The sequence below is a fragment of the Saccopteryx leptura genome, chromosome 2, assembly GCF_036850995.1.
Source record: "Saccopteryx leptura isolate mSacLep1 chromosome 2, mSacLep1_pri_phased_curated, whole genome shotgun sequence".
Classification (NCBI taxonomy): domain Eukaryota; kingdom Metazoa; phylum Chordata; class Mammalia; order Chiroptera; family Emballonuridae; genus Saccopteryx; species Saccopteryx leptura.
Window position 1 is genome coordinate 94,041,709 of NC_089504.1, and position 27,225 is coordinate 94,068,933.

General features: G+C 40.7%; 1 protein-coding gene across 13 annotated transcripts in view; it reads right to left on the bottom strand.

Moving 5' to 3' along the window:
- Window positions 1-27,225, bottom strand: part of CDC14B (cell division cycle 14B) — a 113,186-nt gene that overhangs the window by 18,084 nt on the left and 67,877 nt on the right. For 3 of the 13 annotated variants that reach the window (XM_066368313.1, XM_066368320.1, XM_066368326.1), the window contains exons 6-13: window positions 26,907-26,977; window positions 23,129-23,187; window positions 20,262-20,349; window positions 19,711-19,941; window positions 13,176-13,314; window positions 12,848-13,007; window positions 11,361-11,458; window positions 114-230 (exon numbers count right to left, since the gene is read on the bottom strand). In XM_066368313.1, coding sequence (XP_066224410.1) covers window positions 114-230; window positions 11,361-11,458; window positions 12,848-13,007; window positions 13,176-13,314; window positions 19,711-19,941; window positions 20,262-20,349; window positions 23,129-23,187; window positions 26,907-26,977 — 963 coding nt within the window. Of the gene's footprint in view, window positions 1-113; window positions 231-5,124; window positions 5,270-11,360; window positions 11,459-12,847; window positions 13,008-13,175; window positions 13,315-19,710; window positions 19,942-20,261; window positions 20,350-23,128; window positions 23,192-26,906; window positions 26,978-27,225 lie in introns of those variants that run through there. The other 10 variants (XM_066368314.1, XM_066368321.1, XM_066368318.1 and 7 more) reach the window with 7 other exon arrangements.

Here is a 27,225-nt window from a genome sequence, read left to right on the forward strand (position 1 = left end):
TAGTTTCCTATCACAGGGACTCTGCTTTTTCCTATCTTCATTTCTATCTCCAGAAGATTAAACTGGAAAACCAATGCTTAGAACTTTACAGAAGAGAAGGATTCTTTTCTCACCTTTTAAAACTGCTTTTTCTCGAAGCAGATCTGGTGGTTCTCTTAGTAATGCCTGCACTGCCAGAAATGTTAGGTTCAGATGTTTTACAACTCTGAACACTGGACTGAAGAATTACTCTGAAAACAGTTGGAAAAAAATAAGATTATATTAACTGAAACAACTTTCAAACACTTGACACAAGAAGGCCTTTATGCACCTTAGTGCAAATTAGTTGATGGAGAATTGATAGGACTTTCAATAGATGCACTTGCCAAAACCTGAAATATTTTTACACCGAGGTCTTTTGAAATGAAGCATCTCATTTCCCTATGAAGGTTACAACAAAGGTAATGAGTACTTTGTTTCTAGAAAATGAAAGATGTGGCATTTTCAACAATTCCCACAACAAAGAAGTCAATCAGTGAAACAAATCTTGGTGTCCCAAATTAAAAGTGATTCTCAGAATTCCAGTCATATAAAACAAATCATTTTAATCCCTTCAATTCTAAAGAACGTGAATATAAATATCTATACAATATTCATTCCTCTGAGCTGAGAATAAGGGCAATAAACCCTGAATCAATACCAATTTTATATAACATTTCAAATTTTAAAAACATGTTCAAGCAAAATTTCAGTTTTGTCTGGATTACAACTAGTTACTATCAATAAATCACCAAGTACCACTAACAAGAAAGTGAAACTGCTTAAATTTTGTGACACTTGATTTAATTAAACTCTAAAAACCTCAGGGAAAGATGTGTATGGGAGTAAGTTACCCCAGAGGCAAATTCATGAATTAGAACTGAGAGTAAGTGGAGGGTATTTTTAAATTCTTCATTCAATTGTCCCAAGGAAAACAGCAAAAAAATCATAAGATTTTATATGCAGTTCTTTTCTTCACCCAGATAATGACTGAAATGCTAAAATGTATGCACACACATTTATATACTCTAATTTCTCTGTAAGAAAGACCACTGATTTAAAAAAGCTTCTTCCTGTCATATTCAAATATAAAGGGATTAGACAGCTCATAACAACTGGCTTGAACCCAGCTCATAAGAGTAAATAGAAGCTATTACAACAAACTAGTAGTCCTACTTCCTATGCCTGCATTACCACCAAATATGTTAATAACCAAAGCCAGGTCCTTGAATGTAGTATAAATTAAATTAATACATTCCTATAATCTTAGTAGTATTATCCAAAGCACTAAAAAAATATTCAGCAAAATGCTAACTTCCCATCACTAAAAAAACAATGGGCTGTATGGTAACAGAGCGGAACGCTGGAGGCCAGAGGTCTTCCAGCTGTCTGGGGGAGGGGGGACGCCTGGGGGAGGGGGGACGTGGAGACCGAGGGAGGGCTGCTGTCCCAGCTCCTTTGCTTTATCCAAGTGGGATTTCTGAAAGCCTTCCACCTCACAGAGGGAAACTGATCCAAAGCCAAAGCTGGTCTCAGGATTTCCCACAAAGTTTTATCATCCTAAATGTTGAATGTTCTAACAAGACAGAAAGAGTATATGCAGATGACACAGTTGCGCGATTCAAGACACCAACTGCCTTGGCATATGAATCCTACCCTTGAAAACAAGGATTTATTACATAAAATGAGGGGGAGATAGTATTCTCTGTGAAAGATCTGAACCTAGAATTTTTCATAAAGAAAAAACAACGAAAACCAGCCAGGGATGTTTCCGCTGCCATCTGTGAAGCCCAGGTGCAGCGCATGCAGCCCGTGTGATGTCTCTCTCCCCTTCCACAAGCGGAGAAAACGAGACCTCTGCTGGCTTGTTTTTGAAATACCACACCTACTTTTCACAGGAGGTCACTCTGGGCACAAGTATAGATAAGTACAACACTGTAAAATCATTAATATGAGGAAAAATAAGAGCCAATTCATTGCCTACTTGGGAAATTTAGATCTGATTTCTTAAATTAACTATACTGAAATGTGTAAGTACTATTCAAGATAAGAAATTACTGCTAAATCAAATTTTAGGTTTGCCCTGGCCAGGTAGCTTAGTTGGTTAGAGCATCGTCCTGATATGCCAAGGTTGAGGGTTCGATCTCTAATCAGGGCACATACAAAAAGCAACCAATGAATGCACTGGAACAAATCAATGTTTCTTTCTCACCTTCTCAAGTCAACATGTTTTTAAAAAATTAGGCTGATAGAAAACATTTTTAAAGGTATTTTAAAGTATAAAATTGTGCAAATAATTAATGTAAATATACTAATAATATTAATAGTTAATAATTTATGTTGAAATTTGAACACCAGAGCATGACACATCTGGAACGCATTGCACTAATAAAGATTCAGGTCACTAGTTATTTGTAGAAACAACAGAGCAGTTATTACATCTGTAGATTACACACCAATAAAGTATGAAAAAACCCAACTTAGATATTACCTGGGCTATCTTACAGGTAACCCCTGATAAGCTGGGATAAGCTGGCAAACTCTGCCACAAGCCAAGTGGAAAGGCACCATCCCCTACCGTGCAAACTGTGCCCATCACACGGCTCTGCAGAGCAATGGTCAGTATATGTATTTTCTCCCTTCCAGCTTTCCCTGGAAGAATCCTCAGCTCTACTTTTTTTTTTTTTTGGGGGGGGGGGAGGGATGTTTCTGCAGTGAGAAGCGGGAAGGCAAACTCCCACATGCACCTGACTGGGATCCACCCGGTATGCAGACTAGGGGGTGATGCTTTGCCCATCTGGGGTGTTGCTTCATTGCAATCGAACCATTCTGGTGCCTGAGAGGCCATGGAGCCATCCTCAGCAGCCAGACCAACTTTTGCTCCAATGGAGCCTTGGCTGTGGAAGGGGAAGAGAGACAGAGAGAAAGGAGAGAGGGAAGGGTGGAGAAGCAAATGGGCGCTTCTCCTGTGTGCCCTGGCCGGAAAACGAACCCGGGACTTCCACACACCTGGCCAACACTACCACTTAGCCAACCAGCCAGGGCCTCAGCCCTACTTCTTACCTCTTGCCCACATTGCAGTTCCCTTTCCTCTCTGCAGCCCTTCTGAGCCCCCCTAGTCCCAGACTTTGGATACAATGTGTCTGCAACTTGAGGCATACAGCACAGCGACAATGAGAAGTCAGATCTATCACCTATCAAGCCACAAAATGCTGTGAACACTCAATTCCAAGAAAAGACTCCACCAGAGCAACTATGCACTATTTACACGGTTGCTAACCACTGATACAAAACAAGCTTTCAAAATGACGGGCCTGAGGCCTGCAACCTGCAGACACAGCTTTCCCACTAAAACAGTCTGACTCAGCAGGCATGTCACCTCCAGACCTGTCATCTACTAACCTATCAGGCCAACAGAGGCAAACCCAGTGGCGCTGCCCATGGGTAATCAATCACCTCTAAAGACAACTATAAGGATTATACTTGTTTGCATCGTTACTGTTGAAAACTTCTGTTCCCGTAAATTCCAAATTAATCAATCAGGCTAAATTGAATACTCTGCTTTGGGGCTAATAGTGAAAAGAAACTGATGGACTAATTTAAAACTTTCCCTAGGAAAAATAATATAATTATAAAAGCACCTAAGTATTATTAGCAGCACATCCACCCATCTGGGAGCCCACCTATTCAAGACAGCACTGCCACTGTGAACAGACTGAGAAGAATAAATCTACACAGGACGTGATGTTCTCACATCAGAGTATCAGGAAATCTAAGCTTACTAAGAGAAATAAAGGAAAAAATACCTAATGTGTACTGGAAATACAGTATATCATCCTAAGCGTTAAGTCTGTGTTTCACAAGATATTCAAGAAAATGTCATAAATAGAAACATGTTAAGCAGCTTTTCCTTAATTTTGATGGAATGAAGCCTGCTAGATTTCATCATCTTTTCTAGCCATCTGAAGACCCTCATTGGAAACACAAAGCACCAGCGCGGGCTGCCACAGAATTGCACCAGAAGGAGGTCCAAGAAGGAACTTCTGTATTTCTCTATAACTCCCAAGTCCAAGTCAGAACAAGAAAAGAAATTCTTCAAGCATGAGTTAAAGAAAAAAACTTTCAGGAAACAAAACAAAAACAAAAAAAAGAAGAAGAAGAAGAAAAGCAGCCTGGACAGGGAAGGGCAGTGGTCAGCGCAGCCTCACAGGGCACACCCTCCTTCCCGTGCTTCTGGTCTTGACTCTGATGTCCCTCGGGGGAGCTTCTTGCCACATTCTTCTGCAGAAAAGAAGTCTATTTGCTGTTAAGGTAGTCATTTAACGATGAAGGATATCAACAGAATACAATTTCTGTCTATATTAACCTAATAAAGGCATTTTGGTTACTTTCAGGAAAGCTGGAGTGAGGAGCAGCGATGGTCATGCAGAAACACAAACTTAAACAGAGGACTCCAGGTTTTTCTGCTTTCCTCCTGTTTAACATCAAGAGTTTCAAAAACTGTACTTTACTGTAAGGGGGAGGAAGTGAAATGAGGAGGGGGGATAAAATTCTACAAAGTCAAGACTGAGGACTTCCGAGGGAAGCTGCTGCCTGCCCAGAGCAGGCTGTGTACACGGCCAGGGCCCGAGGAGACACGGCAACTCCTGGCGACAAAGTCAAATCAGTGGGAAAATGACTTTTGCTACATTGGAAAGGGTATATACTAAAGATACTTACTCTAGAAAACCAGAGGAAAGTTGTACAGGCCATTGATTGAAAGAAAAGCACCCTAAATTATCCCAAACTCACTAAATGTTTCTGGTGGGGAAAAGAAGCTTGTCCAGGAATTTTTAAATTGCTATTTCAAAAAATATGTTAAGAGTAAGGACAACTTAAAAAATGCAAAGGGTGTTGTTTTTAATATCCTTTGTGTGACAAGAATAGTGAAGACCTCCCGTCCCGCACCACCACCCCATTGATTAAGAAATTTCAAAAAAGGAATCTTTGAAAAAAAGGCAAATCAATAAAGCTAGGAGAGCTGACAGTGAGGAAAGCATGCACCAGGAGAAGCACAGGGGCGGCAGAGGGAGCCCTGGGGCGGGGGGAGTGGGATGGAACACTTACACAGCAGCTACCTGTCAAAGGGTCCTGGGGCTACTGTGCTCTTAAACCATCGAGACAGAATAGCAGGATGGGAAGGATGTAGTCACAAACAATCCACCAGATGACAACACTACACAGTGCAGAGGTCAGCACAGCTAGGGAACATCTGGAAAGGGGTGAAGGGGAAAGAACAGATGTTCAAATCGGGGAGCCAAAATAAAATAATAAATAAATAAAGCCACATGCAAATTTTAGACACCCTGGAATGACACAGAAGGTTGGGGAGCAAGGGTGGAGTTGTGCCATTTCATGTTGGGGGAAAATATGCTGTCTTCAGGATTAAACTGATTTGATATTTGGTAACAAAAGAATAGACCCAATCTCTAGTTTGAGAACTGCTCCCATCCCATGTTAATTGGAAATGTATGATACGAAATCAGAGTTGCTGTTATAGGGTTGAAATTCTTTAAAAAAGTACAAGATAGGTACACAAAAAAAACCTAACCCAAACCAGAGAGAAAAAGGAGGCAAAAAACCAACACAAACTAAAAAAGGCCCTGCACTGGTAACTACCACCATATCTATGGAGGCACAATTATAAACAGAGCAGTGCAGCAGACCTGACCTCACTTCAGTGCGGCCTAAACAGCACCATCCAGGAGTTTAGGCAAATCGCATATTTTGAAAACAAGAAAGACAGAAGGACAGCCCACTCCAGACAACGTGAAATGAAGAACACTTCCCCTTATGTACAAGACAGTAAGTCCTCACCTAACATCATCGATGGCTCTGCAACTTTGTGCAGAACAACACAGAACAAAATCAGCTGTACCACAGACTAATTAATAGTAACAGAAGCTAATTTCCTAAGGCATCTATCTCCTCAAGGTTATTATTGATCAAAATAACATTAGTCGAGGACCTGCTGTACTATATATATTTCCTTAGTTGTTGTCTTCCTCACTCATTCTCCTCATGCAACCAAACAGGGCTTGCAGCTTGGTGGTTTTTAATCCACTGGTCTAGCTTTAGGCAGTGAGAAAGGAACTCTGCTCACAGTTGGGAGGGTGGTAGCTACTTCCAACTACTGCATTTCCAAATGGTCACCCAGACACATCTGGGACCAAACACAAAAGGCTCTACTGGGTATTTGCTTTGACTCACCTGGCTTACTATGCCTTCTTTATCACTGTCTTTGTCATCTTAACCACCGAACACTGTGTGCCAGGTGTGAAATCAAATCTAACTTGCATTAGCTCATTTACTCCTCCAATAAAAACTATGTGTGTATACATATATCACAAATCCACTATATGTTAAGATTACAGGGGCTTAATATTTACACAGAATATAGTAAGTGACCTTGGAACACTACCAAACTCTCTGCCCGCTGCAGTTTCCATTTGTAGTTACTGATTTAACAGTTATCTTAAAGGAACAATGGTCTCAACATCCAGGTGTCTGCTTGATAGATTTTTATTTGTTCCTCTAGTAAAGCTCTCGGCAGATGAATTCTTTTCCAATGATGAAAATCACACCCATCTACACTACTGTTAAGGGGGAATAAAGGCTTTTCAAGGCTAATTACATCTATATTTTCACATAGTCCCATGAGGGATACACTTGCCCTCTTCATGAAGCATTTCCTTTAATCACAGCAAACCTAGCAGAAATGATCCATATGCAGAAAGACCAGCAGCACAGATGGAGTTATACAATCCACCAATTCTACCTGAGCACAGACAATTAACATACTTGCCATCGCTCCTGATGGTCACTTCGAGGACATGGTGCTAAGTCATTTAATGTCTTCATGGTAGTCAGGATCAGACAGGCTTTCTGAGAAAATGACTATTTTACAATTTCTAATGATTTTCATTTCCCCCAGATATTGACTATACAATAGAAACCAATAATTGCAATGGTATTTTATATACTATCACTTACTTTTCAGAATTGCCAGTGCTTAACATATTTTTCACTAACTTTCCTTATTACAGGTACTTTCATTCGGACCCAAGTTCCAACAGCGAAGAAAAATAACTTGCCCCAGGTGACAGGTGAGTCACAATGGAAAGGCAGGAACTGAATGTAGATTTCTCAATCTAACCTGTTGTTGGAAATTCTCAGGGGGCTTTTATTTCTAAAATAACGACTTGGAAGGGAATGAAAATCTCCAATTGACCTCCTTTGCTAGGGCCCAAAGAGCTACAAACAAGAGCAGAAAAAGAGATGATTTTAATAGCAAAGAAGGCTTCAGAAAGTTGTAAAGGAGGAAGGGAAATGTGCTGAGACCAACCTAAAATCCTCCCCAGGGTTGGACACACAATTAACAGCTTGGAAGAACTTTAAATATTGCCTTTTCCTTTAAAAGGGTGGCTTACAAGTTTGTTAAAGGTGTGTATGAAAGGCGGGTTGTTTGGGATTCACAGGGGTCCTTGGGTTACAACAGTCTCCACATAAGATGTTTCAAGTTTACAACTCTCACTCCCATAGAACCTAAAAAAAACTAAGATGTGAGTGTTTCGGCTTTTCGCCATTAGCATTGTACTTACAGAAGCTATGGGCGAACTAATTTGGTTGCCCGTGGCAGAAGAATACACAATTACGCAGCTGTTTGTGTTTTTGTGTTCTAGATTATGATTTTACAACTGTGTTAGGATAGGTAAGTGACTTAGGCTAGGGTGTTTCAACTTACCCCAAAATTCAAGTTACGTCACTGTCGTAGGAACGTAACTGCGTTGTAACCCAAGGACCCCCGTATTCTATTATTTTTAGAATTACAATTAAAGAGGATCCTGATCTGGTTGTTTTCTAATAACATTTTTTTTTTTTTAATTTTTACCATTTGACTTGGTTTTAATTTCCTCCAAGAGTGCTTCAGAGTAAAGGGCCAGGGTCCTTTATTCCTTTTAGGGACAAGGAGGGGGTAACTAGGTAACTACACAAATGACAGTGCTGAGGCGGGTCCTTCCTCCCCCCCTCTGAGCACATTCAGCTTTCCTCCCAGGAGCCTGGAACACCAAGGTGAATGCAATGGCATCTAGTGTCTCCTGGTTTCAATCAACAGAATTTGTCTTCCCTTGTTGTTTTCTTTTCTATTATCACAAACCTATCAGTCCTGAGAGAGCCATTTATAGCCTCAACTGTTCTAGAAAAGAGCATCAATCTTAACTCTAGAAAACGTATTCACAAGGTAGCAGACTCGGTAAGAAGAAAAGTTCCAGTAAGCCGTGTTTAATAACTTTTAACTAAGCAGAACTGCCATCCCGACTCCCAACCTGACTTTTGAACAAAAGGTGATAAGCTGTTGATGCAGCAGATTCTTAAACAAACAAAAACCAAACAAACACCCCCTCCCCCGAATACAAAAACAAAACACACCCGGACACAATGAAAAACCCACAAAATCATCCATTTTCTAGGACTTACTAAGTATAGTTCCTGCATCTGCAACACCTGAAGCTTGCAAGAAATGCCGTCTGTACCCCAGACCCACTGACCATGAGCTGCACTTAACAAGCTCCCCAAGGAGACTGAAATTTGAGAAACTACTTTGGGCATTGCCTGTTTCCTCCATTATGCCTAAAACTGGCTTCATAATAATTATCTGGAGGCGCTATAATGTTTCAAAATAAAAATAACAATTAAGGCTTTAAATAAGGACTCCTAATAAAATTAAAAACAAACCGGCACTTAGAATTAAATACATTACATTAAACGCACCTGTCTCACAGCATTCTCGTTGATCAATGCACCACTCCAAAGACAATGCTTAATTAATACCTATGATCAATACCCATACCTTCCATTCACATGGCACTTAATATTGGAAACCTTATTATTTTCTTTGGATCTTTTAAGAACGTCCCAAGGCGGAGGCCCTCAACAATACATCCTTAGATGTACCATATTTCCCCATATATAAAATGCACACTTTTTCAAAAAATTTGGGGCCTAAAAACTGGGTGCATCTTATACAGTGGTTGTCAATTTTTTTTCTTGCATTTATTGTTGAAGACAGTGATTTGTCATCAGACACAAATGAGGACAAGGTAATGGATGGGAGTTTTGATAGTGATGAGGAGTTCTATGAATTTTATGATGAATAAAACTTGAGTTCAATAACTTTATGCAATACACTTCTTTTTCAAATTTCGTGCCCCAAAATTAAGGTGCATCTTATACACAGGGGCGTCTTATACATGGGGAAATATGGTAATTTTACTTTAGAATTACAGACTATGGGGAACCACCAGTGAAGAGCCACTTCTAACTAAAAGGAGGTTGCTCTTCTTGGCATGAACACTCATTATGTTATTCGTTCACACCATTCTACAAGATGCTTACTGAATAAATGACCTATCTCCAACACACAAAAAGGGGAGGGAGCTAGAAATCTGTACCCCACAATGACTGGGGGAGGCTACTGGAAGTAAGAAATTCAATGCCACAGGTGGAAGCCTCTACCAAGGAATACTCTGGAAAAAATGTACAACGGACAAGTTTTTGATTCTATATATTTTTTTAAAACCCTACTGGATGTACCATGAGACTGAATCCAAACTACCACTTACACAAGCAAGTACAAGCAGAGAGACACACACTCATTGACTACAAAACTCCTATCCTCATGATAAACCCTCTGGAACTTGAAAATAATTCCTCAAACAAAAAAATCAATATTAAGATAGTTTAATCTATTGCTGCACTAAAGTAATAAAATGACTTTCAGCCACCATGTCATCACTGGTTAAATTCTATACCATCTTTAAAAAAGAAAAATATCACTTGATGAGGCAGTGGTGCAGTGAATAGAGCATCGGCCTGAGATGTTGAGGACCCAGGTTCAAAACCTGATGTTGCCGGCTTGGGCACAGGCTCACCAGCTTGAGCGTGGGGTTGCTGGCTTAAGCTTGGGATGACAGACATGACCCCATAGTCTCTGGCTTGAGCCCAAAGGTCTCTGGTTTGAGTAAGGGGTCACTGGCTCTGCTGGAGCCCCCAGTCAAGGCACATATGAGAAAGCAATCAATGAACAACTAAAGAACTGCAACAAAGAATTGATGCTTCTCATCTCTCTCCCTTCCTGTCTCTTTTCTCTCGCTTAAAAAAAAAACTACCTGTAATGTACTAGTGAATCTAAAGAAATTCACAATTTTTAATAATTAAGGACAAATCTATTTTTCTTTGGTTTACATCAGGTGTCATACTCATGAGAATGTCACAGAGATTATGCCAGGAGAAAAAAACACTCCTAACACTGCTCTGCTATGCACAGGCTAGTGTGGTGACGACAGGGGAGCCCGAAGGAGAGAAACTCGGCTTCAGTAATGGTAACTGTTCGTTGTAATGAGGAGGAGATATGTAAGGGTTAGGATACAGTTAACCTGCTTGCTAGCCTCTCTTCATGGCTCCCTGGCCTTACTTTGAAATGTAGTGACAAGTTTACCTTCTCAGGAATGTTGGGGAAAGCTTACATTGGTGAGGAACCTGAAATTAGGGAAGTTTAAATCAGAATAGTTGTTTAAAAAAGCCTAGCCACAAGATTTACTGTGAAAAGTCAGGCCTATAAATTAATTTGAAACTTACTTCACCAATCTTGAATCTTTACTTTGTATCCCAAGAAAGCAGGGAGTCTTTTCCCAGACAATTCCCAGAAGCCAGGTCCCATGTGTTCCTGGGAGACACCTGCCCCAGGCTTCCTTGAAGATTTACCAAGGACGCTAGATAGGACCATGCCAACTGGGCCTGTGCTACCTCAGAACTTGCAGAGAAGATGTTTCTGCAGCTTAACCTGCACCTCACCTCCTGCACATTGTTATGTGACTAACTGCAGAGACTTTTTACTTTTTTTTCCTTTGCCCCTAAACACTATAAAAAGCACTAGCAACAGAGGAGTGTTAAGAACGCTTTGTGAACAAAATTCCCCTGCCTTCTCAGGGCTACGAGTTTCTCTGATCAAGACACACCTTGTACCTACTCAGTCCTCGTCTCTCTTTAAATTGACAAAAGGGGTGACAAGTAACCCTGAGAATAGCTTTGTGTTCTGTTAGGCTAGATTGAAGACGGAGATAACAAAGGATACCCAAGAAAGAGCGTCTTAGGCAACACCCCTCAATTTAAGATAACTTAGTAATCACTTCAAAGTGGCATAATGGACATGCAACTGTGGAGAAAACATACAGGACATAATGCTCGTGAAGGACCTCATACACGTACTGCATAGAATCAGCCACACAGGAAACCGGACTCACGTGAGGGGGATAGTGTTTGTTTTTGATTGTCTTCTGCTTTTCAGGGCCCGAAGTCTATCACCTTGTGTCACTCCATTGATTTCGTCGTCATCACTGTACTGTACGAGTAAAAAAACACTGAGCTAATGATTTAAGTTGCACTTGTTAATGCAGCAAAGCACAGCAGCTACATTGACCCATGGAACATGCACAAATATATTTCAACTTTTGGCTGTTGAACTCTAAAATATTTAGTTGCTTTCAAAATAAAGCTACAGGCCACATTTCAAGATAATCAAACATTAACTTTCACAGACACAGAACCCAACAGCACCCTTGCAATAAAACATACTGACAGGCCCTGGCCAGGTGGCTCAGAGGATAAAGTGTAAACCCAGTGAGCCAGAGGTCGTGGGTTGACAGCAAGGCCATGTAGGAGAAGGGATCAATAAGTACACAATTAAATGGAACTAAGTTAAACAACAAATTGATGCTTCTCTCTTTCTCTTTCCTTCCTCCCTCCTTTCCTATCTCTCTCTCAAAAATCAGTGGAAAAATAAAAAATAAAAAAAAGAAAACCATACTGACAGTGAAGAGCATAATAGGTTCTCCTTTTTTATTTTTCTTAAGCGAGAAGCTAGGAGACAGAGAGACAGACTCCCACATGCACTCCAACTGAGATCCACCGGCAAGCCTCCCTACCTGACAATGCTCTGCCCATCTGGGATGTTGCTCCATTGCTTGGCAACTGAGCTATTTTAGCGCCTGAGGCCAAGCCATGGAGCCATCCTCAGCTCCCGGGGCCAACTTGCTCCAACAGAGCCATGGCTGCGGAAGGAGAAGAGAGAGAGAAGGAAGAGGGAGAGTGGTGGAAAAGCAGATGGTCACTTTTCCTGTGTGCCCTGACCAGGAATTGAACCTGGGACATCCACATGCAGGGCTGATGCTCTACTACTGAGCCAAATGGCCAGGGCTATAATCAGTTTTCAATATTGAAAACAAATCTTTTTTAAAATTTCATCATCTACTTAACCACTACTCAATACAGTACAGGTACCCTCTACACTAGCGGTTCTCAACCTGTGGGTCCGATGGCTTTAGGCGACCCTTGTGTTTTGGTTGTTCGACCCCCACCGGGGTCGCAACCCACAGGTTGAGAACCGCTGCTCTAAACTCTTGGTTCTCTCAAGTTCTCCCTGTGAGAACTGGTTCCCTAAATCAGCTGTCACGAAATGGGGATGTCTCTAGGTCTACCTAAAAAGCTATCTCACATCCTTCTTCCACCAGTGCCTACTGAATTAAAAAAGAACTTCAGTTTCACGGACCTATTCCTTGTTCTAACTATTCTGAGTAGAAAGTTCCCGGAGAGGGCTGTAAGTATAAAAAATATGTGACAATTATCCCTCCAAACGTGCTTTATTACTTTTATCTAGTTTCCTCCATGCCCTGAAAGCTTCTCAACAGCATTTACAGCAATAACAGCAGAGTGATGGGGATGGTTCGATTACCAGTTCAGGTTCTTGCTTGTCTTGATTTTCGACCCCATTGATGGAAATGTCATCCACAGCCGAGAGGAGTTTTGAGACAGCTGCTTTGTGTTTTCCATTCTCTTGACCACTTAACTTTTGACGAAAATAGTCACCTTCCAACCAGAGGCTTGACTGTTTCCTGTTAGAGCACGTAAATAACATCAAAACACACCTTGCCAGAAGACACAAGCAAACAACTTTTTCCTGCTAGGCTATATGCTGTTACTGGAGACTAAGAAAAACTCTACTTCCGATCATATTCCAGACCCACGTGTTACCTGAGCAATTACAAAAGCTCTCTACTTACATCACCAAAAACTGCTGCTGGGGCCCAATCACTGAGCCAGGTCTGCAGATTCTGATCCAGGCAATGGCCTCGGCTGCTGTCATCCTGTAATGCTTCATGATATAGCAGGCAATCAGAGTACCTGTTCGTCCAAGGCCAGCTGGGTAAAGAAACAAATTAGTGAGACCTGGTCTCCTGTACTCCAGAATTTTACTGGGAAGGTCAAAGCTTTCTCAAAAGCCCGCCATGATTCTGTTTTCCCTCTACATTGGGTCTCCAGCTGGGATGCACACTGCAGTCACCTGCAGCGATTTCAAATTTATGAAGTCTCAGCTCCGCAACTCTGGTTCAATTGGTATATAATGCAGCCTAGACACTAGATGAGATTTCTAAAATCCCCCAGAGGATTTTATGCATAGCCAAGAATGAAAACCATCTTCTAGGTAATGAGCCTCAACAAGTATAGTGTTTTCTTCTTATTATTTTTTTTAAGTGAGAGGAGGGGAGACAGAGAGATAAGACTCCTGCTTGCACCCTGACCAAATCCACCCAGCAAGCCCCCTACTGGCATGCTCTGCCCATCTAGGGCCGTTACTTGGCAAATGAGCTATTTTTACCATCTAAGGCAAGACTCCACTGAGCCATCCTCAGTGGCTTGGGGTCAACTCGTTCGAACCAATCAAACCATGGCGGCAGGAGGGGAATAGAGAGATAGAAAGAGGAGAGGGAAGGAGAGGGTTGGAGAAGCAGAAGGCTGCCTCTTCTGTGGGCCTGACCAGGAATCGAACCTGGAACATCAACATGTAGGGCCGACGCTCTATCACCAAGCCAACCAGCCAGGACCACTGCAGTGTTTTCTACTTTGCATTTTTTGTTAACGGCAAAATTATGTTTCCAAAAACACAGGCTTAAATTCTTGCAGAACTTACCTCTCATCCAAGAGTTTTTTCTACTCTACTTTTCTACTCATTTCATATGGATTTTTTTTTCTTTAATTCTATTCTTCCTATCCTCTTTTACACTCACCTAAACTATGATCATTTGTGGGAGACTGCAAGCTGACACAAGTCCTAGCAGTTTAAGGCTTAAGCCAAAGGGCTAAGCTCTTCCCCACAACCTCTGGTTGTTTGATTAAGTTGGTAAAGGCAATCTACATGCCCTTCACCACACCTCCATGTTAGCTATAATATAGCTGATGGTTTCTACTCTTCCTATCCCCCATGTCCCTTGAGGAGACTGGAGGCAGTTTTTTATTTACCCTTTGTTTTGTGAAGTTAAAATGTTCTATATGGTGGGAGGTTTTCTGCACTTGGGAGAATTCTTGGTTTGCCTTAGAAATGTAACTTTGTATCAGAGCTCTCTTTGTTTTGCAAATGGCTCTCTACACTATACATAAAGTGTTTTAGGGGTGCAGGCTCACGCTTACAGACCATCAGCCTTGGCAATGAATCCCCCAAATCCCATCCTTTGTCTCTCTGTGTTTATTTTCTAATCCTGCACCATTCCCACTTGAGACCTGCAAAATTACGAGTCACACTGGCTCGCGACAATCATTACTTCCTATGATGGTAATTTTATGTATCATCCCGTCAGGTTTATCTGGTTGAGAATAGTGGACTTTTGAGATGGACCTCAATCGGTTGAAGGACTAAACAGAACAAAAAGACTGGCCTCCCCAAGTGAGAAGGAATTCTCCAATAGAGAGCCTACAAACTTTAACAGCACCATTAGCTTTTCTAGGTCTCCAGCCTGCGGGCCACACTGCAAATTTTGTGCTCAACAGCCTTCATTCTTCTGTGAGCCAAGTCCTTATTATAAATCTCCTTCTCTATACAAGGAGGAGGGAAAAAGTAGATTTACAGTTATAAGTGTGCAAAACAAAGTTTATTATTCTATTAATATTTATTAATTATTGTATTATTTTCTTTTCAAAAAATGTTATTGGCTCTCACCAGTTTGCTCAGTGGTTAGAGCACATCCTGGGATCGATTCCCAGTCAGGGCACACAGTAGAAGTGACCATTTGCTTCTCTCACCTCCTCCCTCTCCCCTTTCTTTCCTTCTCCCCCTCTCGATTGGTTTGAATGTCAGTACTGGGCACTAAGAATAGCGCAGTTGGTCCAAGTGTGTCAGCCTCAGGTGCTAAAAATAGTTTGGTTGATTCAAGCATTAGCCCAAGACGGGATTTGCCAGTTGGATCTCAGTCGGGCATATGCAGGAGTCTGTCTCACTAGCTCCCCTCCTCTCACTTAAAAAAGAAGAAATTTCTCAATTTATTGGGATGACATTGGTTAATAAGATCATACAGGTTTATTGTATAATTTTCCATATGAACAGTTGTAAACCTACTTTTATACCACCCTGTATAATACACATCTTATTGGTTCTGTTTCTCTGGAAAACTGTCACTAATACAGATTTTGGTACCATGATTATCAAAATACGTAAAGATGTGGAAGTAGCTTTGGAAGTGGAATTATAAAGGCTGTGAGAGTTTTAAGGCTTATGTAAGAATATTTGAAGGAACTATTAGCAAAAATACGGACGTTAGCACTGATTCTAGAGCATTTAGATGAAAATGAAGAACACAGAAACTAAAAAAAAGGCAATCTTTGTTAGAAAGTGGCAAAAACCCATGGCTGAACTGTGCTTTGTGGAAAGCAAAACTTGTGAGTGACATCCTTGGAGAGTGAGCGAAGGAGATCTATAAGCCAAGTGTTGAAGGTGCCCCCTGGCTTCACCTTACTGATGAGAGACAGATCGAAGAAGAAATTTTTAACCAAAAAACAAGAAACTAAACATTTTGAAAATTCTAGGCCTATCCATATTGCAAAAAGTGATACAACATGTTCTGAAGACAACAGCAAGGAGGTGGTTGAACAAGCAACTTCATAAGGATATTACCCATGGATTTAATCACCAGAAGCCAGAAACAGCGATGGGATTACACCAGCAGACACAGTCAGTTTGGACTAAAAAGGGACAGTCACAAGATGAAATAAAGGAAGGCTTTCAGATCTCTGGGCCATAGGACTGAACAAGAGGTATCTGGCTGCAAACATGTCTCACCCTTCAGGGAGATGGAAGCGTGACCCTGAGGGTGACACAGATTGTAGGGCTGGCACCCCCGTCCCCCTGCCTCCCAGGCCCAGATGGGTCTGTGCTTTCAGTGAACCAGGCTACCACGGTACATGACCTCAGGGACAAGGCCGCAGCACAGGGCCAAGGAGATGGCACTGCCTCCCTGAAGGCCTATGGAACAGATAATAGAACCAAAAGGCATTATTCTTGAGCCCGAATATTTAAAGGCATTTGCCTTAGTAGGCCTGAACTTGCTTGGGAGCTGTCACCATTTCTTCTTTCCAATTTCTTCCATTTGAAATGAGAATTTCTATCATATGCCTATCCCAATATTGCTCACAAAAATTAGGGGATCAGGGAGCATGCAGATACTCCAGTACTTTCAGCCTTTTGTATAGTGCATTTTCACCAATGAAATAAAAGTTGGTTTTGTATCTCACTTGTATAATAGAACTTCCTTTGAATTGTCGTTTCCTTTTCTAATGTTCATGTTTAATAAAAATTAAAAAAAAAAACTTTTTTAATTGCTTCATATTCATTTTGAAATATCCTCTAATTTTTGTGAGCAATATATTTTGGAAGCCTATATCTTGTCTGTCTGCTTTTACTGGTTCATAGCTGTAGAAATATTTTTTAAGATTTTATTTATTGATTTTACAGAGGAGAGAGGGTAGGGAGTGAGAAGTATTGGCTCATATTTGCTTCAATTTAGTTGCTCATTGATTGCTTGTCACATGTCCCTTGACTGGGCAAGCCCAGGGTTTCGAACCAACGACCTCAGCATCCCCGGTTGATGTTCTATCTACTGTGTCACCACAGACCAGAGTGGAGAGAAATTGTGCCTCCGGATGAATTGTTCCTCAAGTGTCACCCGTATCTGATTTAGAGGATATGTAGATGAGACTTTTGGGCCAAGACTTTGGGGCTGTTACGATGAACTAAATGCACGGGTGGGACAAAAGTAGGTTTACAGTTTTGAGTACGTAAAGGAGTGCATGCTTATAATAAATATTGTATACTACTGTACTGTCTTCCATACAAACAACTGTAAACATACTTTTCCCCTAACCTGTATTTTCTGTGCAAGGACATAAAACAAGTACTGAGTGGCCAGAGAGCAGATTGCTATGAACTATAATTATGTCTCCCCAAAATCCGTATGTTGAAGTCCTATCTCCCAACATGATAGTCTCTAGAAAAAATAATTAGGTTAAATTAAGGTAATTAAAGGTTAAATAGACTCATGGAGGGCATTTAATGCAATAGCATTCGCGGTCTTGTAAGAGGAAAGCTCTTTGTTCTCGGCCACAGAAGCGAGGTGAGACGGAAACGTCATTGTTCAGCAAGCGCCACCACAAGACGCACACACTCCGCCAATTCTGTGGCTCGAAGGCCTGCCACCTTCAGAAGTCCACCTACGGCAAGAGTGGCAACCAAAAGTGCAAGAGGCAAGAGTGCGCCAAGCGGAAGAGAAAGTAGAACTGCAGGGCCACGGCGAAATGATGAAACATCACCGGAACTGGGCCCATGAGGCACCTAAAAATTGTACACTGCAGATTCAGGCAAGGATTCCGTGAGGAGCCACACCCAAGCCCAAGAGGGCAGCTGTCACAGCATCCAGTTCATCCTAAGGATTTTACTGATTAGTTGCACAATAAATGCTCTGGTTAGAAGAAGGAAGGAGGAGAAAGGAGGAAGGAGAGGAAAGAGGAAGAGGAAAAAAGAAAGAGGAAGAGGGGAGGTGGAGGAGGAGGGTGGAGGGAAGAGGAAGAAGGATATTTTCTAGAGATTCCTTTTCACTTTTCAATCCTTTTCCTTACAGTTCTTCAGGCTTGATCATTTCAACTGTCGGATCATTGGGTTTGCTAGATCTTTCTTCTGCCTGCTATGTCTGCCGCTAACTCTCACCAGTGAATTTTTCCTTTCGGTTACTGTACCTTTCAGTTTCAGAATTTCTTTCTGATTTCTTCTTCTTTCCTATCACTTTGCTAATATTTCCATTTTGTTCATTCATTGTTTTCTTCACTAAGTTCACATTTAATTTTGGCTCTTTGAGCACCTTTTAGACAGTTATTTTAATATTTTTGTCTAGTCAATCCACCATCTGGTTTTTCTAAGGGACAGTTTCTGATAAATCTTTTTTTTTCCTGTTTCTTTGTATACTTTATTTGAGGGGAGATGAAAGTTGAACACTTAGATCTTATAATGTGGTAACTCTGGAGATTAGATTTTGGCTATTCCCCAGATTTGTTGGTGTGTGTGTGAGTGTGTGTGTGTGTATGTGTTTGTGTGTGAGACACAAAAAGAGAAACAGAGAAAGACAGATAGGGACAGACATACAGAAAGGGAGAGAGATAAGAAGCATCAATTCTTCATTGTGGCAACTCAGTTGTTCATTGATTGCTTTCTCACATGTGTCTTGATGGGGGAGGGGGGGTTGTGCTACAGCAGAGTGAGTGACCCCTTGCTCAAGCCAGCAACCTTGGGCTTAAGCCAGCATCTTGGGCTTCAAGCCAGCGACCTTTGGGCTCGGGCTGGCAAGCCCACACTCAAGCCAGCAACCTCGGAGTTTTTGAACCTGGGTCCTCTGTGTCCCAGTCCAACGCTCTATCCACTGTGCCACCACCTGGTCAAGCTGTTGGGGATTTTTTTAATGTTGGATTTTTCTTAACAAAATAAATTCATTGTCTTCAGAAGGGGAGAGAAGTTAAATAAATCCTAGTACATTCATATAATATAATATTATATTCATTCATTCAATAAACATTTATAAAGTGTCAGGCACTGTTCTAGCAGCTGAAAATATAGCAATTTATTGAAATATAAACTCCACAAAGACAAGTTCTTGAAGTCTGCTCTGCTCATGGACATATCCTAGAACCTACAAAACAGTAGGCACTGAATAGATATTTGCTAAAATAAATGAATGCATTTCAATGTGAAAAGACTTTGTAGGGTTACTTATGAACGCAATTTAATTTATTATACTTTGCATATGAAATTAGGGTTTTAAAAGCACTCTTTAGCCTGGTCTGTCATAGAGCAGTGGCACAGTGGATAAAGCGTTGACCTGGAACACTGATGTCACCGGATTAAAACCCTGGGCTTGCCTGGTCAGGGCACATACAACAAGCAATCAATGAACAACTATAAAGTGAAGCAACTATAAGGTGATACTTTGTACTCCCTCCCCACTTTTTCTTTCTGTAAAATTAAGTAGAATCTTTTTTAAAAATAAAAATAAATAAAAGCATTCTTTATAGGTATAGCTTTTTAATGTCAATCACACCACAATAAAGTGGTTTTAATAAAAATGCAACTTATACAATAGATTTAAAAAAGCATTCCGTAAAAACAAAGGCAGCTTTGTGTGGCCTGGCATATCACCTAAACGAGTATGGGGTTTCCACACATATACACATGCCGACACATCTGTGTCCATCTGCACCACTCCTCCACCAACCCCAGAAACATACCTTTACAATGGACTGCAATGGCACCCTCAGCACTTTCACAAATCTCCAGAAATTCTTTGACAATTGCATCGGTAGGGGTGCTGCCATCCGCAAAGAAAAGCTCATAGTGATCAAAACCAGCATTTGTAAAGTGTTTGGCATTATACATCCTTTTATTCAGACGAATAATGGTAGTAACGTTGTGATTCTTAAAATAAGAAATGTAAGCCTCAGGAGAATGTTGGTAGTAACCTAGGATAAAGAAATTATCACGTTGTAAAATGCCAAAAGAAAAACAATTTCACTTGTCATTGTGTGGAAACAGTGTCTAGACTGGGGATTGAACACAAACCTGGTTATAAATGTAAAAAAAAAAAAATCAATTATTAAAAAATTAAAATCCAGCAAGAATATGTACTGAAATGATCAAATATACTTAAATAATTAAGACCGTCAAGCTTAATTTAACTCTTAGGGCTCTTTCTAAATAAATAAATAAATAAATAAATAAATAAATAACAGGATGGATACTTTGAATAACAAAACTATTCTGGCCAGATATTCCTGCATACCACTTTCAAGTCTGGTTCTTGAATGAGGTCCACAGAAGGCAATAAATCGGTCTGGTATTATCCAATTTAAATCTCCATTTTCTGCTTTCTGCAGAGGGAAGACAAACACAATTCATATTTAGACTTAATGTTCTCCACACCCTTTCTCAGTACTCAGTGTCTGCAACATTTCAAATCCATCTGCTTTATTTAGCACAAAAGCTGTTTATGAACGACCATGAGATAGAAAACTAAAATATAGCCTGCTATGAATATTCCCGGCCAAGAGTTCCTTGACTCCTCCTTGTCCTAATCACTATCTTTTCAAAGTGCTTCTTGGCTAGGGTTGGCAGCCTGTGGGAAACAGAGCTGACTGCTGCTATCCAAAATATGCCCAAGTACTCTGGTTTTTTTACCCAAGTGAATTCTCATATAGCAGCTGCTAATTAATAAAAAAGTCAGCTGTTCCAGTATAAGGGATGATCTGGAAACGTCCGTTTTCTTGAATTACTAACTGGCTTCCAATGTGAGCCATCTTGACTCATTAAACAAAAGAGAAAAAACTATACATTCAGTCTCCTGGCCTCTCGATACTTTTCATTTGTAGAAAGACCTATTCCCATCATTTTTCTAGCTATTTAATATGATGGTCACTAAAAAATTTCCACTAAACCCCCAAGAAACTGAAATTATACATATACTGAGATCACAGTAGTCTTTAGAAAAAAAACTAAAATTTAAAACACTTTACAACCTGTTATTAAATCCTTTAGGTGGAGCTGCTGTAACAATTATTATAAGATAAATATAGCACAAATTTAACAATTATAAAAATGGTTACATAAAGACTTAAGCAGAAGTAGGAGACACTTGATAGTAAACTAATTAATGATAAAAATAAGATCAATTAGCTTTGCAAGTGGCATGTAAATGTGTACCTAAGAACAAGTAAGAAATAAACCAAGAGTTACTTGAATGTCTACAGGCCAGGTAGGTAAGGCAAAGCTAGTTTATTTAACTATCATAGAGAAGAACTGGTGAGACCCGGTTCCAGGCTACAAGGTCTAAACGGAAATGATGACAGTGTTGCCTGCTAGGTGCTCTGATTTTGAAGTAAAACCAGAAATCTGAATCTTTTAACAAGAAACCTGCAATCAGATTTCACTGAATCACAGGTGATTATAAAATGTATCCTGAATTCAGATAAGTTAAAACAGGGAAAATAAATGGGCATCTCTAAATAGGCTGTACAGACTAAACAAAACCCGTCTGTAAGCCACCTGTGTCTGTACCAACTTAAAAGTTCCCTATGTTTCAATGCAATTTCACTGAAAGTAAGCAACATTTGTGGGTGACCCTGCTGCTTCCTGCCAACAGGGGGATTTCTGCAACAGTGAGCAAGAAGCCAATTAGTACTGCTACCACGCCTTAGCAACACACACACAGGCGTCTCGGTGCTGCTTCACTGAAGGGATGCCAAGTGCTGCTTTTCGTTCTGTTCACATAAAAAATATATATTTTATCTTAACTGTTTAATTAATTCTATAAGGACAAGCACCAAAAAATGGTGTTAATAATTAAGTGACAGTCAAAAGTGTCATATATATTATACTTTAAAAATGTATTGCTATTACAGACAATAAAGATAGGGTACGCCCTAATGAGCTGCCTAATATGATTTTACATTTTTGGTACATCACAGTAATGACTGATCATAACTATTAACCCTACTCACCAATAAAATAGTTTATGCCTAAGAGTTTAAAATGAATAGAAATTAACTGTGAAAGATTAGTTAGGTGAGAATTCAAGACACTGCTGCACAAAGTGCTGTCTGTGAATCACTTCATTATCAGTGAGAATGTCTGCTCAAGATAACCATAGTTAAGATAAAAAGGTAAAACTCCACAAGTATGTATGTCCAAAAAAGACATTTAAGCATAATTATGCCTCTTACTCATTTATCTGGAGGGCGGAATAAATGGTACAATCAAATTACTTTTCTTAAAAACAAATAAACAAACAAAAAAAAACTGCATTCAACATACTGCATTAAAAAGAGCCGAGGACATCTGTGGTTTTGCCCTGCCTGAACTCTCTTGTCTTTGGTCTATGTGGCTTGATAGGGCTGACCCCAGTACTCTTGCTCCTGGGATGACCAGAATATTCTGTACCTACCAACCTATTCCCCTATCCTTGCTACACACCTGCCTGGCTGAGGGACAGAAATATGAGTCTCCTGATGGAGCCATGAATGCTCTTTCCTGGTGCATTTGCCAAACTGGGTGAATCAAGGCTGCTGGTGGCTACCTTCATACTGCTGAGAGCTGGCTGAGGGACTCAGCTACTTCAGCCCAATTCCTGGTGTTTGAGAACACGAATCTTGTCATGCCTAAAGGTACACTTGCTCCTGGCCTTTTTTACTTAAGTAAATCAATGAATCTTCCCTTTTTTATTTAATCTTCCTTGTTCTATTTGTTTATTTTCTGTAATTTGCAACCAGCAGTGCCCTGACTTCATATAAATAGTTATGATCAAAACATATTTCTGAGGTTAATTAGATGCATCATGACTAATTTATTCATCTTATCAGATTCTATGCTAAGGTTTTACAAACATCATCTCATGTAAGGATGATATGGAAGTCATCAATACTAATAAAAATTTAAACTGCACTTTAAAGAAAAATGCCCAGGAGCACACTCATTCACTCTGGGAGGATGCAGCAAATGCAGAAATACCCACTAACAAATGGGACTGCAGAAATGGGATAAAGACTGAACATTTTTGTACTCTATACGCATCTAAACTGTTCAATATTAAAAAAAACTTCTGTAGGCAAAACGTATTAAAACAATTAATTAAAAACAATATCCATAAGAACTTACTTCATAGTACTCATATTCATCAAGGTTGAATGAGTTGAAATTCAAAAAACCATACTGCACTGCCTAAAATCCAAAGAAAAGCTTTTAAGAACAAAGATGCAAATAAGGAAACAACTTCCAATCCAATTTCCTAACATCAGGAGGCACCCCCAAAAAAGTATTATTATATTTAAATTATGTTCCACTAAGTTGTTTTCAAAAGACAGGCTATCTCTCTCTCTCTTTTTTTTTTTTTTTGTATTTTTCTGAAGCTGGAAACAGGGAGAGACAGACAGACTCCCGCATGCGACCGACCGGGATCCACCCGGCACGCCCACCAGAGGCAACGCTCTGCCCACCAGGGGGCGATGCTCTGCCCCTCCGGGGCATCGCTCTGTCGTGACCAGAGCCACTCTAGCGCCTGGGGCAGAGGCCAAGGAGCCATCCCCAGCGCCCGGGCCATCTTTGCTCCAATGGAGCCTCGGCTGCGGGAGGGGAAGAGAGAGAGAGGAAGGAGAGGGGGAGGGGTGGAGAAGCAAATGGGCGCTTCTCCTGTGTGCCCTGGCCGGGAATCGAACCTGGGACTTCTGCACTCCAGGCCGACGCTCTACCACTGAGCCAACCGGCCAGGGCTGGCTATCTCTTTTAAATGCTTCCATTATTGGTCCCAGACGGGTAGCTCAGTTGATCAGAGCATTGTCCCAATACACCAAGGTTGCAGGTTCAATCCCCAGTCAGGGCACACACAAGAATCAACCAATGAAGACAAAAATAAGTGGTAGAACAAATCAATGTTTCTTTCTCTTTCCCTAAAATCAATACGTAAAATTTAAAAAATGTTTTTAATAAAAAAAGGTTTCCCTTATCTGAAAAATTAGTTAAAACAATATTTATTTTAATGCGATTTGACGTTTATTTTCCTTCATAATCATCCTATCTGTGCAGAGCTAAATAATCAAGCCTTCCGAGTAGTCCCACTAATTTATTAGGATCAACACCACTCAGGCTTCAAATATATAACACACAAGCTAAAGGGCCTCTAAATAAATATTAGGAGAAAGGTTAGTTTATCCCAAATAAACCTCACACACTCCATAAATATTTTAATTTTCAAATTCTTCTTGGATTAAGAGATTAATGTTTCCTCTACTAATGACAGCCCAGATATCAACACTAAAATCAACATTTTGAGGGAAAAAAATTTCTTCTTTCAATAAGAAAAAAATATGTAAGTTTTCTGTTCTTTTTGGAGTTGCTGTTGGCAGAGCATGCTAAGTGAAATAAGCAGAGGATCTATTTTCTGAGAGACGAGGACGAGCTGGCGGCCTCTGGGAGGTGTTTTCTGAGCCAGAAAATATGTAAGTGAGAATTCTCAATCTACAAAATAATCTTATTAACCAATGTCACCCCAATAAATTTAATTTAAAAAACAATAATCTTGGTTCAAAAGTGGTGACTCTATAAACCCAGTTTTCAAAATTTAAAGTGCTGAAATATAAATGAAAAATATGTAGGCTATTAACAAGCAAAAAGTCCTCATTTTATGAAATGTTGTTATTTAAATTCTAATTCCAAGACCAAATTCACGATGAACTTATTTCCTTGAAATCAAGATACTCAATACATGTCATGATATTTGGACTTGAAATGTTTTTAACAGAATGATACAATAAAATGCAGTCTTTAGGATGTTTAAGGTATGCAATATTCTAAGTCATTCACAAATAAATGTTTGCATTGAAAATCAGAAGCTGTTGACTCTTCAATAAAATTAAATATAGTATGAAAAGAGCAATCTTTGACCTAGTTCCTAATAAGATCTCGTTAAAAATATTAAGCCAAGAATTAACAGTAGGAACAGTTATACATTGTTATAATAGACCATTTTCCAGGCCCTCAGTTTTTCTTGTTTTTTTCCCCTTCTTCTTTTCCAAGTAAGAATAGGGGAGATACAGAAACAGGCTCTCGCATCTGTCTCAACCAGGGTCCACTTGGCAACCCGGTCTGAGGGCGATGTTCTGCCCATCTGTGGCCATGCTCATAACTGAGCTATTTTTAGTGCCTGAGACAGAGGCTCCACAGAGCTATCCACAGTGCCTGGGGCCGATGCGCTTGAACCAATCGAGCCATGGCTGCAGGAGAGGGAAAGAGGGGGAGAATAGGAGAGGGAGAGAGAGAGAGAGAGAACACAAGAGAGAGAGCAAGAAAAAAGGGGCCTTATGGTCAGGACAGTATGCCTGCCAACATTAGCAGTTTCCTGGGTCCACCTGACAGGGACTGCAACCGCAATCAGAAGGGATCATTTATACCTGCTGTCCCTCATCTCCTGAGACCCCTCTCTGCCCATTACCTGCCTAAACTGAGGCCTGATGGAGCTGCCTTAGTCCGTGGCCACTACCTCAGTCAGCTCCACTCATCAGGGAGCCACGGACTCAAACTCCAAAAGGATTATATTCCATACCTCAATGCCTGATACAGAGGGAAAAAGATATGCTAATTAACCTCTGAATTTGTATGCTAATTAGCCCTCTCATTTTAATCCACAAAATTTCTGTATGAATTCTCAGAAAGTTTCAGCATACAAAAGAGTAAACCCAAGGCCCTGGCCCGTTGGCTCAGCGGTATTGCGTCAGCCTGGCATGCAGGGGACCGGGGTTCGATTCCCAGCCAGGGCACATAGGAGAAGCGCCCATTTGCTTCTCCACCCCCCCCCCTTCCTCTCTGTCTCTCTCTTCCCCTCCCGCAGCCAAGGCTCCATTGGAGCAAAGATGGCCCAGGCGCTGGGGATGGCTCCTTGGCCTCTGCCCCAGGCGCTAGAGTGGCTCTGGTTGTGGCAGAGCGACGCCCCGGAGGGGCAGAGCATCGCCCCCTGGTGGGCAGAGCGTCGCCCCTGGTGGGCATGCCGGGTGGATCCCGGTCGGGCACATGCGGGAGTCTGTCTGACTGTCTCTCCCCGTTTCCAGCTTCAGAAAAATACAAAAAAAAAAAAAAAAAAAAAGAATAAAGCAAAAGAGTACACCCGGGTTCCTTTTGCTCTGAAAATATAAGTCACATAAAAACTTGACAGGCTGCGGTAGGTGTACTGATCCACAGGTTATTGATTTACAGTTCTAGTTTCTTATGCTGCCCTGACACCCAAGAAAGACACCCAAAGAAGTTAGTAGCATTATAACCAGGGTCTGCTGTGTCACAACACTCTATAGGACCCTGCTCTGGAATGGGATATGCACGATGTCCCCTGGAGTCAAAGACACAAGCAACCCTGGTTATAAAAGGCAGGCGTTATTTCAAAATAACTTTGACAAAGCAGTAGTGACCTACTTATTTTCATATAAAACTTACTGACAAACTAATAGGCTATTCAAATTCCATTGCATTGGATATTGACTGCTTAGAGATACAAAAACAAAATGTTTGCTAGGTAGTGTGTTATTAAATGTAAATAGGATTAACAGGAATTGGAATGATAAAACACATAAATCAAAGAGGACTTGGAAATCAGGCATCTACTGCCTGTTTTTCTTGGGAATGACAACCCACTGAGAAACAATTCTTGATTTATAACCTAATTACTTACCTGCTAGTTCCCTGTTTTTCAAGTGGCTTTACCAACTCATACACAGACGCTCTCAGATTGAGAATAAACTGTTTTCCAGTATGGTGTCACTCTAATGTTAGCGGAGAAATGGAATACCTCTCACATCATGCACATCTTGGAAGATCTTTGAGGCAGAGACCTTGTCTTCCTTGGACTGTACCTCAGTACTCCAATGTAACAGTGGGTGCATCCTGCGAGCACTTACCTTCTTCACTGCATGAAAACAGTCGAGCAGTGTAATGAAGAAGTTGCAACTCCCATAGGCAGCATCTCTGAAAGCCCAAAAATATTGAAAATACACAGTTCAGTCAACTGTCTGCAATACACTTACCTCAAAACAAAGCTGACTAGAATTTAAAATCAAGCAGAAACTCAGAGCAAGTCTCAGGGGGAAAAAAAGAAAAGAAAAAGAATTTTTGCTGTTTAGTCTTTAAATAAAAGTAAGGCCCTGGCCAGTGGCTCAGTGGTTAGAGCATTGGCCTGGTGTGTGGACGTCCCAGGTTCGATTCCTAGTTAGGGC